A 10,692-nucleotide genomic window follows, 5' to 3' on the forward strand; every position below is an offset into this window, starting at 1 on the left:
CGTATCAAACTTAATGATTTCTAAAGCACACGAATTTCCACACAATTTCTTTTAGCCTTTTGTAGCCAATGGCGATAAAGTGTAAAGCCCGGCGATAGGAACTATAGCCCGACTGTATACTTTTTTATAGCTTCGTATAGCCCGGCTATATGATATGCTCTGCTTTCTACAGTCAGCTATATGATTTTCAATAGCCTTCTTTAGTCGGTTATAAGAACTCCTATGGTATTTTGAAACGCAGCTCCTATCGCCAATTTTTACCAGGGTGTCAGTGTACCACTGTGCCAGCGGAGCGTTTAGAATATAATATGAGGATTTCAGTGGCAACTACTTTCTTCGTCAGAGTCGGATAACTTTTATTTTTCAGAGCCGAATAACTATCATTTGTCACCACTAAAAGGAAGATTTGAAATATTTCAAAACCCTCTCTCGATAATATTATATTCCCAATGTACACCATGGTGCATCAATAACTTTTTTCAAGCGTACTTTTAAGGTTCCTCGTTGGTTCATATAATTTTTTTTCTTTTAAAAAAATTGGATTAATTGTAAGTTACATTGAAATCGAATGTTTAAATGATAACCAAATAATCTACGAGCTTGCTAACTTAACGCTTTAATTGTTCCAGATTAGAATCGACGGCTGCGAAACTCAGCCAGCGGATATTATCAGACATGCGTTTATGTGGAGAATCCTAACCACACTCAATGGTACCTAATATTCCTCCTCATAGATCGAACATTTTTAAACGCATCATGAAGGTACAATAATTTTTGGCTTAATTGTATACCAAGCAGATAAACATGTTGAAGCTAAACAGAATCAATTTAAAACTCCAAGACTTCGAAAATAAATACATAAAAAATAAGCAAAAGAGCGTAAGCATTAGCAGTACTTCCGATGAGTCGATATCTTATGATTCGAAATTTCCCGAGGCAACATCACACGTCGAAAGTGAAACAAATGGCAATGTGGTTCAAATCCTTCGAGAAGAAAATGAGGCAATCGAGCCCAAACACCCCGATTTTAGCAAGATGAAACCGGAAATTGAGCCAGTTGTAGTAAACGGTCACGAGGATAATCTCATAAATAATGAATTTTTTGAAGAAATAGAAACACCAAAAATCAAATACCAGCCAGAAAATCGGTCGAATAGTAACGCGGGTAATTTCAACCATGTTGACTTCACCGAAATATTAAAAAAGCCTAGGCCCCATACAAACCAATCCAACACTTTCGATGTTTTGGGAAATATACGCCTGATAACCCTCGATGACTTGCCTGACGATAGCAGTGGCTCCGGAGCCTCAGGCAAAAATAAACGCGGTGATAAGATTGCGTCGGCGGCAAGTTTTTTTCAGAACGGCCACCGCGACAAATCAAGCAAAGAAAGCTCCCTGGTGTCTTTAAATAGTGACATTAAAGCTTTCAGCAACAGTAACGGATCTGTCTCGAAAGAGGGGACGAAAATGAACGGCCTCAATACAGAAAGTGATATCATCGAGGAGTTAATGTCACCGGTGAGTGATATCCCTGAGGATATATCCACCGCTCTTTCGGACGGCATCTTATCGGCGGCATCTGAGATCAAATCGGAGCCTAAACGTGGTGCGAATAAAAAAGGTTCGCCATCAGCAGCCACTAATTACGATTACTCATCTGAGTTCGAAATTCTGAGTGACTTTGACCGAAAACAAGGTTCTGAGCGGCTGGGTTCGAAAAGCGTTCACTCAAATAACAAACGATTGAAATCGATAAATCATGAGGTATCGGATGCAACGATCGAGAATGTTAGTGAGCTTGAGCAAACACAAACGCATGACCAAGTGTCCCAAAATGTTGAGGAGCAATCACATCAGTCGATATCTGGCCTGCTTGTTGAACAATCTTCTGAGAGCTTTAGCCGGAAGCAATCGGATTCTACTCAGTTAAAATTTCGCTCTTGGAAAGAGTTTGGGCATTCATCGAAAAATAAAGAAAGGAGAGGAGGTTCAAAAGCTGAATTTCTGAAAAGAACAAATTTCGGATCTGACTCGTCGGTTATAGAAAGTGATTTGGACCGGAAGCCCCACGTTTTTCCGGAATCTAAGCCCAAGGACCGGAGAGAAGGTATAAAAGCTGAATTTTTGAAAAGAGCCAATTCCGGATCAGACTCGTCGGTTGTGAAAAGTGATTTCGGCCGGAAGCTCCACGTTTCTCCGGAATCTAAGCCCAAGTTACGGAAAGCAGGTGTAAAAGCTGAATTTTTGAAAGAAAATTCCGGATCTGACTCATCGGTTGTAAAAAGTGATTTGGACCGGAAGCCTCACGACTCTCCGGAATATAAGTCCAGTGAGAGAAAAAAAAATATTACGTCATCTCTCAGAGACGGTGAAAAGTCCCGAAGGGAACGCATCAAACATGTTTCTGGGGCCCAAAATTTTAAGAGGATTTCCCCGGATGATGAAAATTTTAAAGTTGCTGAGAGTCTGAAAACCAGGAAACGCCGAAAGCATAAAATCAAGCGAAGTTCCAAAAATCTTACATCTGAGAATTTGAATAATATTACTGATCCTCAGAGAAATGGAGGAATAGAGAGATTAAAATCGCGATTTGTAAAATCAGCAGCCAGTGTAATCACGAACAACAAACCTTCGATGATTGCGATAGAATCACGCGAAGGAAAGAGAGGGGAGGTGAAACGCAGACCTCACATAGAAAGGATAAGAAATGATATAAGTTCCGAGTCTGAAATTAAGAATCGGAATAAAATCGGAGACAACGTGAAGTCTAAACAAGATTTCACATGCCTCGTGAATATTCCCGGTGGAGAGAAGGATTTCAAAAATGTGAAGAGTGTAAATACGCAGACCAGTCCGAAAGTTGTAAGTTTTGATGAGCCACCTCGATTTGAGACATCGCACGAGTCGCTTTTTGAGGAGAAATTCAAAACTTCCGCGGAAAATATTTGCAACTGTTGTGCGAGGAATAGAGGTTGCTTTCGGAACTCAATGAATTCCCTGGGTAAGTCTAAGTGGCGTTATTACTAGCATCATTGTAATCTTTTAAAGTAGACGATTAGGATCTGGAGGGTGAAATCTGTCTGATTTTGCCGGAGGAGTAAGCAAGTAGTACCAAACGCTTAGGAAGGAAGGATTGCAAAGAAAACTTTCATGCATTCATTGAATTACATTCTTACTCATTAAACGTCTTTAGGATTCATTTACTTAATCGATCATAAACCAGCCTGTCATAAGCAGTGACAGCTTTCGACTAGTGGGCAAGTTTTAAAGATAGTGATCCTCTTCACAGAAAGCGCCTTCAATTCGTGTGCAAGCCATAAACATTACATGAGGTGCTCCAATTGTTTGAAGAAAGATTTGGATTATTCTGTGAACTTAAAAATAACAAAGTCCTGATTTTAGAGGTATACAAAAGACATGGCAAGTAACACATTTAAATCATGAAAATATATCTGGAATTTTGTTTCTTATTATTTTCTGATGCAACATTTTTCTCTCTTTCAGTGCTCAGAAATCACGATGGACTTTTGGAGACTGCCATGAACCGTTTATTGATGGGGCAGCTAAAATTTATACAAAATATGGTCGAAAAACAGAATAAATCGCACGAACTGAATCGCCAAATTATTAAACTCATGAACCTTTCGCAACCTAATTGCTTTTCTCGGACGTGACGATGTGACATATCAATAAAATGAATAGTGAAATTTATTCAGAGTTTTATTTGGCGACCTTGTATAAAATAGTGAGAAGGGGTAAGCTTTTGTCATCAATGTTGCGTACGTGCGTAATTGAAGGCGACTAATCACTCGGAAACCTCTTAAAAGGAGCTTTTGAAAATTGAGTCCATTTGTAATCCTGATACGCTTGGGGAGTATCGTAAGAACAAAATCCATAGTAAGTGAACCAGCTAGCAAAGTACTATCTAACAGTGGTCTTGAAACCAAAAAAAAAGTGCGACAAGAATGTGCCCAAAAACGGTTTTCAGGGGTGAATCTTTGGCACGTGTAGACTTAAAATTGCGAAACGTAAAATCTGGGTAAATACAAGTTTTCTACTGATTTTGATTCGGTTTTCAATTTATTTGTCCATTGAATCGGTGTGGATTGGTTCACGTCGATCGATTCACGTTTATATTTTTCTTTCCATTCAAGTCACTCGAATAAATACCTTACTCTTGCATGGATGCTTGCAATGGATGTTTAAATGATACGAATTTTTACGGTACAGCCCAAGACAATGGTATAGAACACAAGGGGACGAAATAGGAAACAAGGCTAAAATCCAACAGTAAAAAACCCCCAGACATTCCGACTCAAAATGAGTCATTTTCAGTCGGAAAAAATAAATACAAATTACTTCCCGATTGAAAATAACTCACTTTTGAGTCGAAACGTCTTGGGTTTTTTATTGTTGTTTTTTTAGCTTTTTTCCCCCGTCATTTCCCTTATTTTTCGCATGTTACATTGATGCATGCAGACTTCCTACCATACTCTTTTTTTTTTAACTGAACAGTTCGCCCTTTGCTGCATCTGAAGCAATTGAGGACACCGCACCAAGAACAGCGTATAGGCGTATAGGTCGTTATTACGCCCATCTACCATTCGGATTCCACGTACCCTGGACCCTGCTGTGGTAGCGATAGAATATAGATAGGATTAAAAATAAACAAGTGGTACGGAACAAAACAAAAGAATATGAACTATGCAAAACGATAGTCCGGGTATCGGAACTTGGCTGTTTTGAAAACGCCTTCAAATGCGGCGTGATACCTCACGCATTCCGGAGAGTTCAAATAGTTGTATCATTGCGCCGTAAGAATGTGACGGAAGATTACAAATTGAGGACACCGCACCAAGAACTGCGTATATGCGGATAGGTCGGTATTACGCCCATCTACTTTTCGGATTCCACGTACCCTGGACTATGCTTTGGTAGCGATAGAATATAGATAGGTAACGGCTCGAGGTCGAAAAACCTTTTTTTTCCGAGTTAAGTCAGGCCTCTGGATCGATGGGTGCAAGAACGACCTCTAAACGGGCCTATAAACTTAAGGGCCTATAAGGTGCTAGTTACCCCTTCCTTTACTCACTATCGATATTCTTTCATTTTGCGTTAATCATGCGTGATTAAAATGATTTATACTTCATATTGCCACCAAAATGACTGTTGGGCGTAATAATGGCCTATAAACCGCTTTTTTAAATTAAATATATGAGAGTATAAACCCAAAATGTATCGCAAAATCTACCCGGCATCCTTCAATAGAAGGGTTAGGTCACCCAAAAACACCAAAACAGGGTACCTGCATAGAAAAGTCTGCGCAGTACATACATCAAAAACAAAACTTTAAATGCGTTTTTCTCAAAACGCGGTTTCCAGTTATAGGCTGTTCTTGGTGCGGTGTCCTCAATATTGTTGTTACGGATATGTTGTGCGTTCTGATTTCATCTCATTGCATACTCGACTCTCTGAAGGCGTTTTACGAGCGCGAGTGACGCAATTTGTTGGAGAACGAACGAAGTGTAGGGATTGAGCGATTCATTCAATTTCATTTCTGTTTTTCTACAACAGGGTGCTCTAGTTTCGCACATAAAACGCCTTCAGAGAGTCAGGTATGTAATGAGCTAAGATCGGCACGCGCAACATATTCGCAACAACAATTGCTGCGGACGCAGCTGAAGGCGAATTGAAAGCAACCATATAATGCACGTTGAAAAACATTTTAGCTCTTTAATTAATATTGTTACCGATAGGAAGTCGTGTTTTATGTTCTTCCTGAGGAGGATTCTCGAAAAACTTTTCACGACAAACTAACTTTAAATGCAAAATAAAATAAACCGCAATACAAATTTTCAGTCTTGGCGAGAGGTTTAGCCTAAACTTCCCCCTAAGACTGAAAATGCGCCAACATCACAATGATCTTGAAGCAAAGAAATTAGAAAATGCAACAAAAATGTACCCAAAAACGGTTTGCAGGGCGTGAGTCTATGTTAGCGTTCCCAGTGCTGTGGAAATTTACTGTGGAGACTTTCACAACTTTGCTCTAACCAATATACCAAAACGTTATTTCCATCTATGAATTCTAAGCTTCGCTCCACGGGTCTTATCATGACGTGGATTTTTAACGATTTAGAGGGAGCGTTGATAATACTTCACGATGCTTCATTTAGCTTCTCAAGTCTTCAACAATTTCAGTTTCTACAATTCAAGGCCTGAGATCAATTGATATTGAAAAGATCGCCTTGATTGCAGGGAAACCTATCTAAGCAAGCTTATCTATGTAATTCATTTTTGCATTATTGCAGATTTTGATTTTTCGCAATCTTAAGTCTACACATACCACACATTCACCCTCTGCGAACTGTTTTGGGCACATTTTTGTCGCATTTTTTTTTTGCTTCAAGACCACCGTGATCTCTGATCTAGCATCAATGTGTCGTTTGTCACACCTTATGTTACAGTTACAAGTTCTGGAAACAATTATGTAATTTTCAGAGAGTTAATAAATCTCAGATTGCAGTTAATTTTCGGTCAAAACTAAAACTTACTGCTTTCATAGCATGAAAATCCAAATCACGCGTAGGTGCGGCTTTCGAAAGTGCTGAAACTCAAGTCCAGGTCTCTTTGATCGGTCCATTGAGCTTTGGGACTTGTACGGGTGCTCGAACAAAATTCATAGCAATTGGTCCTATCACTATGTACTTATCTGTCAGATTATGTATGTTAAACCACATTCGATAGTCCTTCCGCCTGAAATGCAACTATGTTTTAATCATTCATCTATTTTTAAATTTTATGAATAGTAAGAATATTTAATTCATGGTCACTAGTATGCTCTTATAGATGATTATTACGAACGGCAAAATTCAACAAAGGATATAAATATAGACATATGCGTAGCGAGAGGGGTCCTGGGGGGGCCTGGCCCCCCAGAAATCTCGTGCCCCCCCCCCCCAGAAAAACGGGATCCTCCATTCCTCACCCACCCCCCGCTCTCTCCACCACGAGAGGTGGTCCCATGCCCCCCCCCCCAGAAAAATTTCCTAGCTACGCCCTGAATATAGATCGCGTTTGTACCGACTATACAGACAGCTAATCCTGCTTCAAAAGGCAGATTCCCCTTTTTACTATGACCCTAAAATTAGTTAAAATTGTAAAATGCCTATGGGAAATTTCTATGAGACAAGTTTCACTCATCATGATCCATATCTACAAATTTTTGCTCAGTTTTGAGGTTGTTTTGCATGTTAAAGATATGTTGGCCGTCTATTGTTGGGTCTCTTCTTCGATCCAAAAATGATGAATTTTTGAAAAATACCACGTCAATAAACTTAGTAAGTAAAGCACTGAACTATTACCCGCTGATGATAAAACTGGATTGAAATCTAATCATGGATAGTACTCACTTCTCAACCGTGTCGGGCGTGTAGAAGTCTCGAGAACCATCATATTGAAAGTAAACCAGGAAGCAAATTCTATGCAATTCTGAAAAACGAACGTGGCAATAATCAGCAAGTTGTCATTTTTTATCTAAGATTATACCTTTGAATTTTCAGTAAAGTAAAAAAAAAATAAAAGTTTCAGACCATGTATTGACATTTATTAGCATTCGGTTATTCGATTATCTCTCAAAAAGGTCACATGATACGTTGCGACATGCAAAGGATAACTCTCTTACTAATGTTACAGTTTACTCAATTTATTAATACTCTTGATAATTTCAGTATCCCGGAGCCAATAGGTGCGTAACTCACATGTTTGGGAAAATCGTGTAAGTGGCGTTTTCCATATCTCCAGTAACGGTTCCGTGTGTGTAAAAGGTTAGTAGCCTAACTTACACCGATTTTAAGATACGGAGTATCTACAATTGCGATTTACATTGGAATCAATGGGGCCGACGCGCGGTTTTCCCTCGATGTCTCGAAAAGACTTAAATAGAGTTAGGTACTTTTCGGCTCTGGGGTGCTGACATAATGGTAAACGTTTAAAACCAGGTAATAACGGAGAGACTGAACTAAGTGGACTGAGTTAAGCAGAAAGGAACCAACCCACATTTTGGAAAAAATTGAGTTATGAGTGGTTTTGAACTCAACCACTGTTTTACTATCTATCGCCAAAAATTCTAAGTTTTTGTTGAAGCAAATTTTGCAGAAATCGAACTTGAAGTTTCACTTTTACATTGAGTCTTATGCAGGAGCTAAACGTTAAGCCTCTTTTTCTCGGTTCGATCCCGATGTGGCTTGGTTCCTTTCTGTTAAACTCTGTCCAATTCATGATGAAATAGAAAGCTCCTCAAAATTAAGTAAGGATCATAACTTTTTCCACGACGCAAAGTTTGTTCTATATAATAATCAGGTTTACCTTTTTGCCCGGCCTGATCTATTCGCGGAGCCTCGTACGGTACGATTTCATAACCTTTCTCTATCGATGAAGTCGGCACATTTCCTATAACCCAGTATGCATAGTGAATTTCAGATGCATTCGATGTATTTTTCACCCCGTCAATATGGTGATCTAAGTCTGTAGAATAAAAAATTATAAAATGAAAATTTTTAGATGACCTAAGCCATCGGAGGTCCCAATTTTCGAGGACGTAAGGGGGTCCGGCCCCCCAGAAAGTGTTTGGATTTTTAAAGCTTTTAACATGTAGTATGAGTCGTCATGAATAATTACCAAATGTAAGCGTCTTATTACTCAAATTCCTTCCTCCTCCCTCCGTTCCTTTCCTTTTTTTCCTTCTTGCTCTTTTTTTCGGGCGAACAGGGGGGGGGGGGGGCGTACGCTCCCTGATCCGCTTATGCAATCGGTAAAAAAGTATAGGCAACTAAATAACACGAGGAAAACTTGGAAAGCATTGTTCTTGCTCAAAGATGTTGATCACTTCCGATCATTTACAAAAATGGCCTGAATGTCCACTCTAATCCTAAAATGTAGATTCCTTCATTTGGGTGACTCTGAGGAGTTCCGTTCAAGAAATTGACGTTCACTACGATAGGCCAAAAATGTTTGACACGTTTAATGCGAACATGAATATTCTCACATAGATTTAAATTTCTACTGTTAGAAGACCATGCAAGAAAGGACTAGCCCTGGATATTTGAATTACGCCGGATATACGATTAAAAGTTTACCCATGATTACCACCGTGTGCTCAGTGTCTACCTTTGCAGCCCAAGAGATATTTGGTGCCTTCAGCATCTGTTGCTGCGAGACTACATTGCCAAAGTCTGCAACTGACCCATCGTGTAACGTTATCTACAGGACGATAGTAAAAAACATATCGACGGTGAAACTACCAAACCACGTATCTCGTTTGCGGTGTTTAAAAATCTACGCTCGCATTTTATTTTTTTGAAGTAGACCAAATCAATATCATTCCTTGAAATTTTCACGGAATTTTCTCCGCACAAAGAGGAAAAATCACAGAAATTTTCAATACTGGATGTTAAGTAGTTTTTCATTTAAAAAATAAAGTATGACAGGAAGTCTGCGACGTCGCAAACCGAGATACGTGGTTTGGTAGTTTCACCGACGATATACTAGTACATATTTGAAAATTATCAAATGATCAAGACATGGTAAAATGGAGGGAATTGGTTTGACAATGTTTTCATTTTGCCGAGAAGGGTTGCTTTCTTTGGGGATTTCAGAAATTTCTGGTTTTCTAATTTGACAAAAATCACCCAAATTGTTCTACGTATGAAACGTACATCCGTGGAAAAATGAAAAAAATGGGCTGTCAGGCGAAACTTTGAATGCTATTAAGGCCCTACTGCTCTTCAATCATTGCATGCACACTCATTTCAAACTTGTATTTGAAGCCTTTGCCATTGACGGTTCATGTTTTGAAATTCTTGGATCAAGTAATGAGAGTACAATATTTGTTTTCGAAACGAAGTTTTTGTCAAACACGGTGGGGATTTACCTGTGCTTCTAAATGTGGTGGCCTGGACAATAAATCCGGCAAAAGTTTGTATTCCTCTAATTTTTTCAGTTTCTCGGCAGGAAAATTGGGCTCGTATGGTATTTCTAACTTTAGAGCTTTTGCAGACAAGATTGTGAAAAATGATGACAAGATTGTGAATAGTAATAACAACATTGTGGATTCGGAAAGCACACGTGCGAATATTATTTTCGTTTCACTTAAAGGTGCAGACTACAGTATTCTAATTTTCTAATTTATCTAATTTTATCTATTTTCTAAATTTATCTAATTTTTCAGTTTTTCAGCAGGAAAATTGGGCTCGTATGGTATTTCTAACTTTAGAGCTTTTGCTGACAAGATTGTGAAAAATGATGGCAAGATTGTGAATTGTAATAACAACATTGTGAATTCGGAAAGCATACGTGCGAATATTATTCTCGTTTCACTGAAAGGTGCAGACTACAGTATGTTTCATTCACACGAGGACCGATCATTTAAATGCTCGATGAAGGCTTTCAAAGTAAACTTACACTATAGGTTATCAGATCGAAATCTAGAGGAGTAAGCGATAGCGACATTGATAGTTAGTTACTATTGCATAAGGCAAGGCTTTAAGCTGCATATTGATTCATCATTATGAATTTATCGAAATGACTGATGTTTGATCGCGCACCATTAAAGCCGTAGGTATAGTAGTAACATAGTAATTCTGTAAATTACCCCAAGTAGCAGTGATGACGACAGGTTGCAATTTGATCGGA

At 38.9% G+C, this 10,692-nt stretch overlaps 2 protein-coding genes across 4 annotated transcripts in view; one reads left to right on the plus strand and one right to left on the minus strand.

Moving 5' to 3' along the window:
• LOC140224679 (uncharacterized) overlaps positions 1 to 4,406 on the plus strand; it is a 6,297-nt gene extending 1,891 nt beyond the window's left edge. The window contains exons 2-3 of the mRNA XM_072300875.1: positions 630 to 3,004; positions 3,508 to 4,406. Of these exons, the coding sequence (XP_072156976.1) occupies positions 805 to 3,004; positions 3,508 to 3,677 (2,370 nt within the window). The 5' untranslated portion in view covers positions 630 to 804 and the 3' untranslated portion in view covers positions 3,678 to 4,406. The remainder of the gene's footprint in view (positions 1 to 629; positions 3,005 to 3,507) is intronic.
• Positions 1 to 10,469, minus strand: part of LOC109031133 (large ribosomal subunit protein mL38) — a 21,351-nt gene extending 10,882 nt beyond the window's left edge. The window contains exons 1-5 of one of the 3 annotated variants that reach the window (XR_002008767.2): positions 9,932 to 10,464; positions 9,138 to 9,261; positions 8,368 to 8,526; positions 7,413 to 7,491; positions 6,555 to 6,756 (exon numbers count right to left, since the gene is read on the minus strand). Coding sequence is in view for 2 of the 3 variants with exons in the window: in XM_019042492.2 (XP_018898037.2) it covers positions 6,615 to 6,756; positions 7,413 to 7,491; positions 8,368 to 8,526; positions 9,138 to 9,261; positions 9,932 to 10,105 (678 nt within the window). In the remaining variant the exon portion in view is untranslated. Of the gene's footprint in view, positions 1 to 3,043; positions 3,378 to 5,716; positions 6,757 to 7,412; positions 7,492 to 8,367; positions 8,527 to 9,137; positions 9,262 to 9,931 lie in introns of those variants that run through there. The other 2 variants (XM_019042514.2, XM_019042492.2) reach the window with 2 other exon arrangements.
• Positions 10,470 to 10,692: the final 223 nt, after the last annotated feature.

This window comes from Bemisia tabaci, chromosome 5 (genome assembly GCF_918797505.1).
Source record: "Bemisia tabaci chromosome 5, PGI_BMITA_v3".
Taxonomy (NCBI): Eukaryota; Metazoa; Arthropoda; class Insecta; order Hemiptera; family Aleyrodidae; genus Bemisia; species Bemisia tabaci.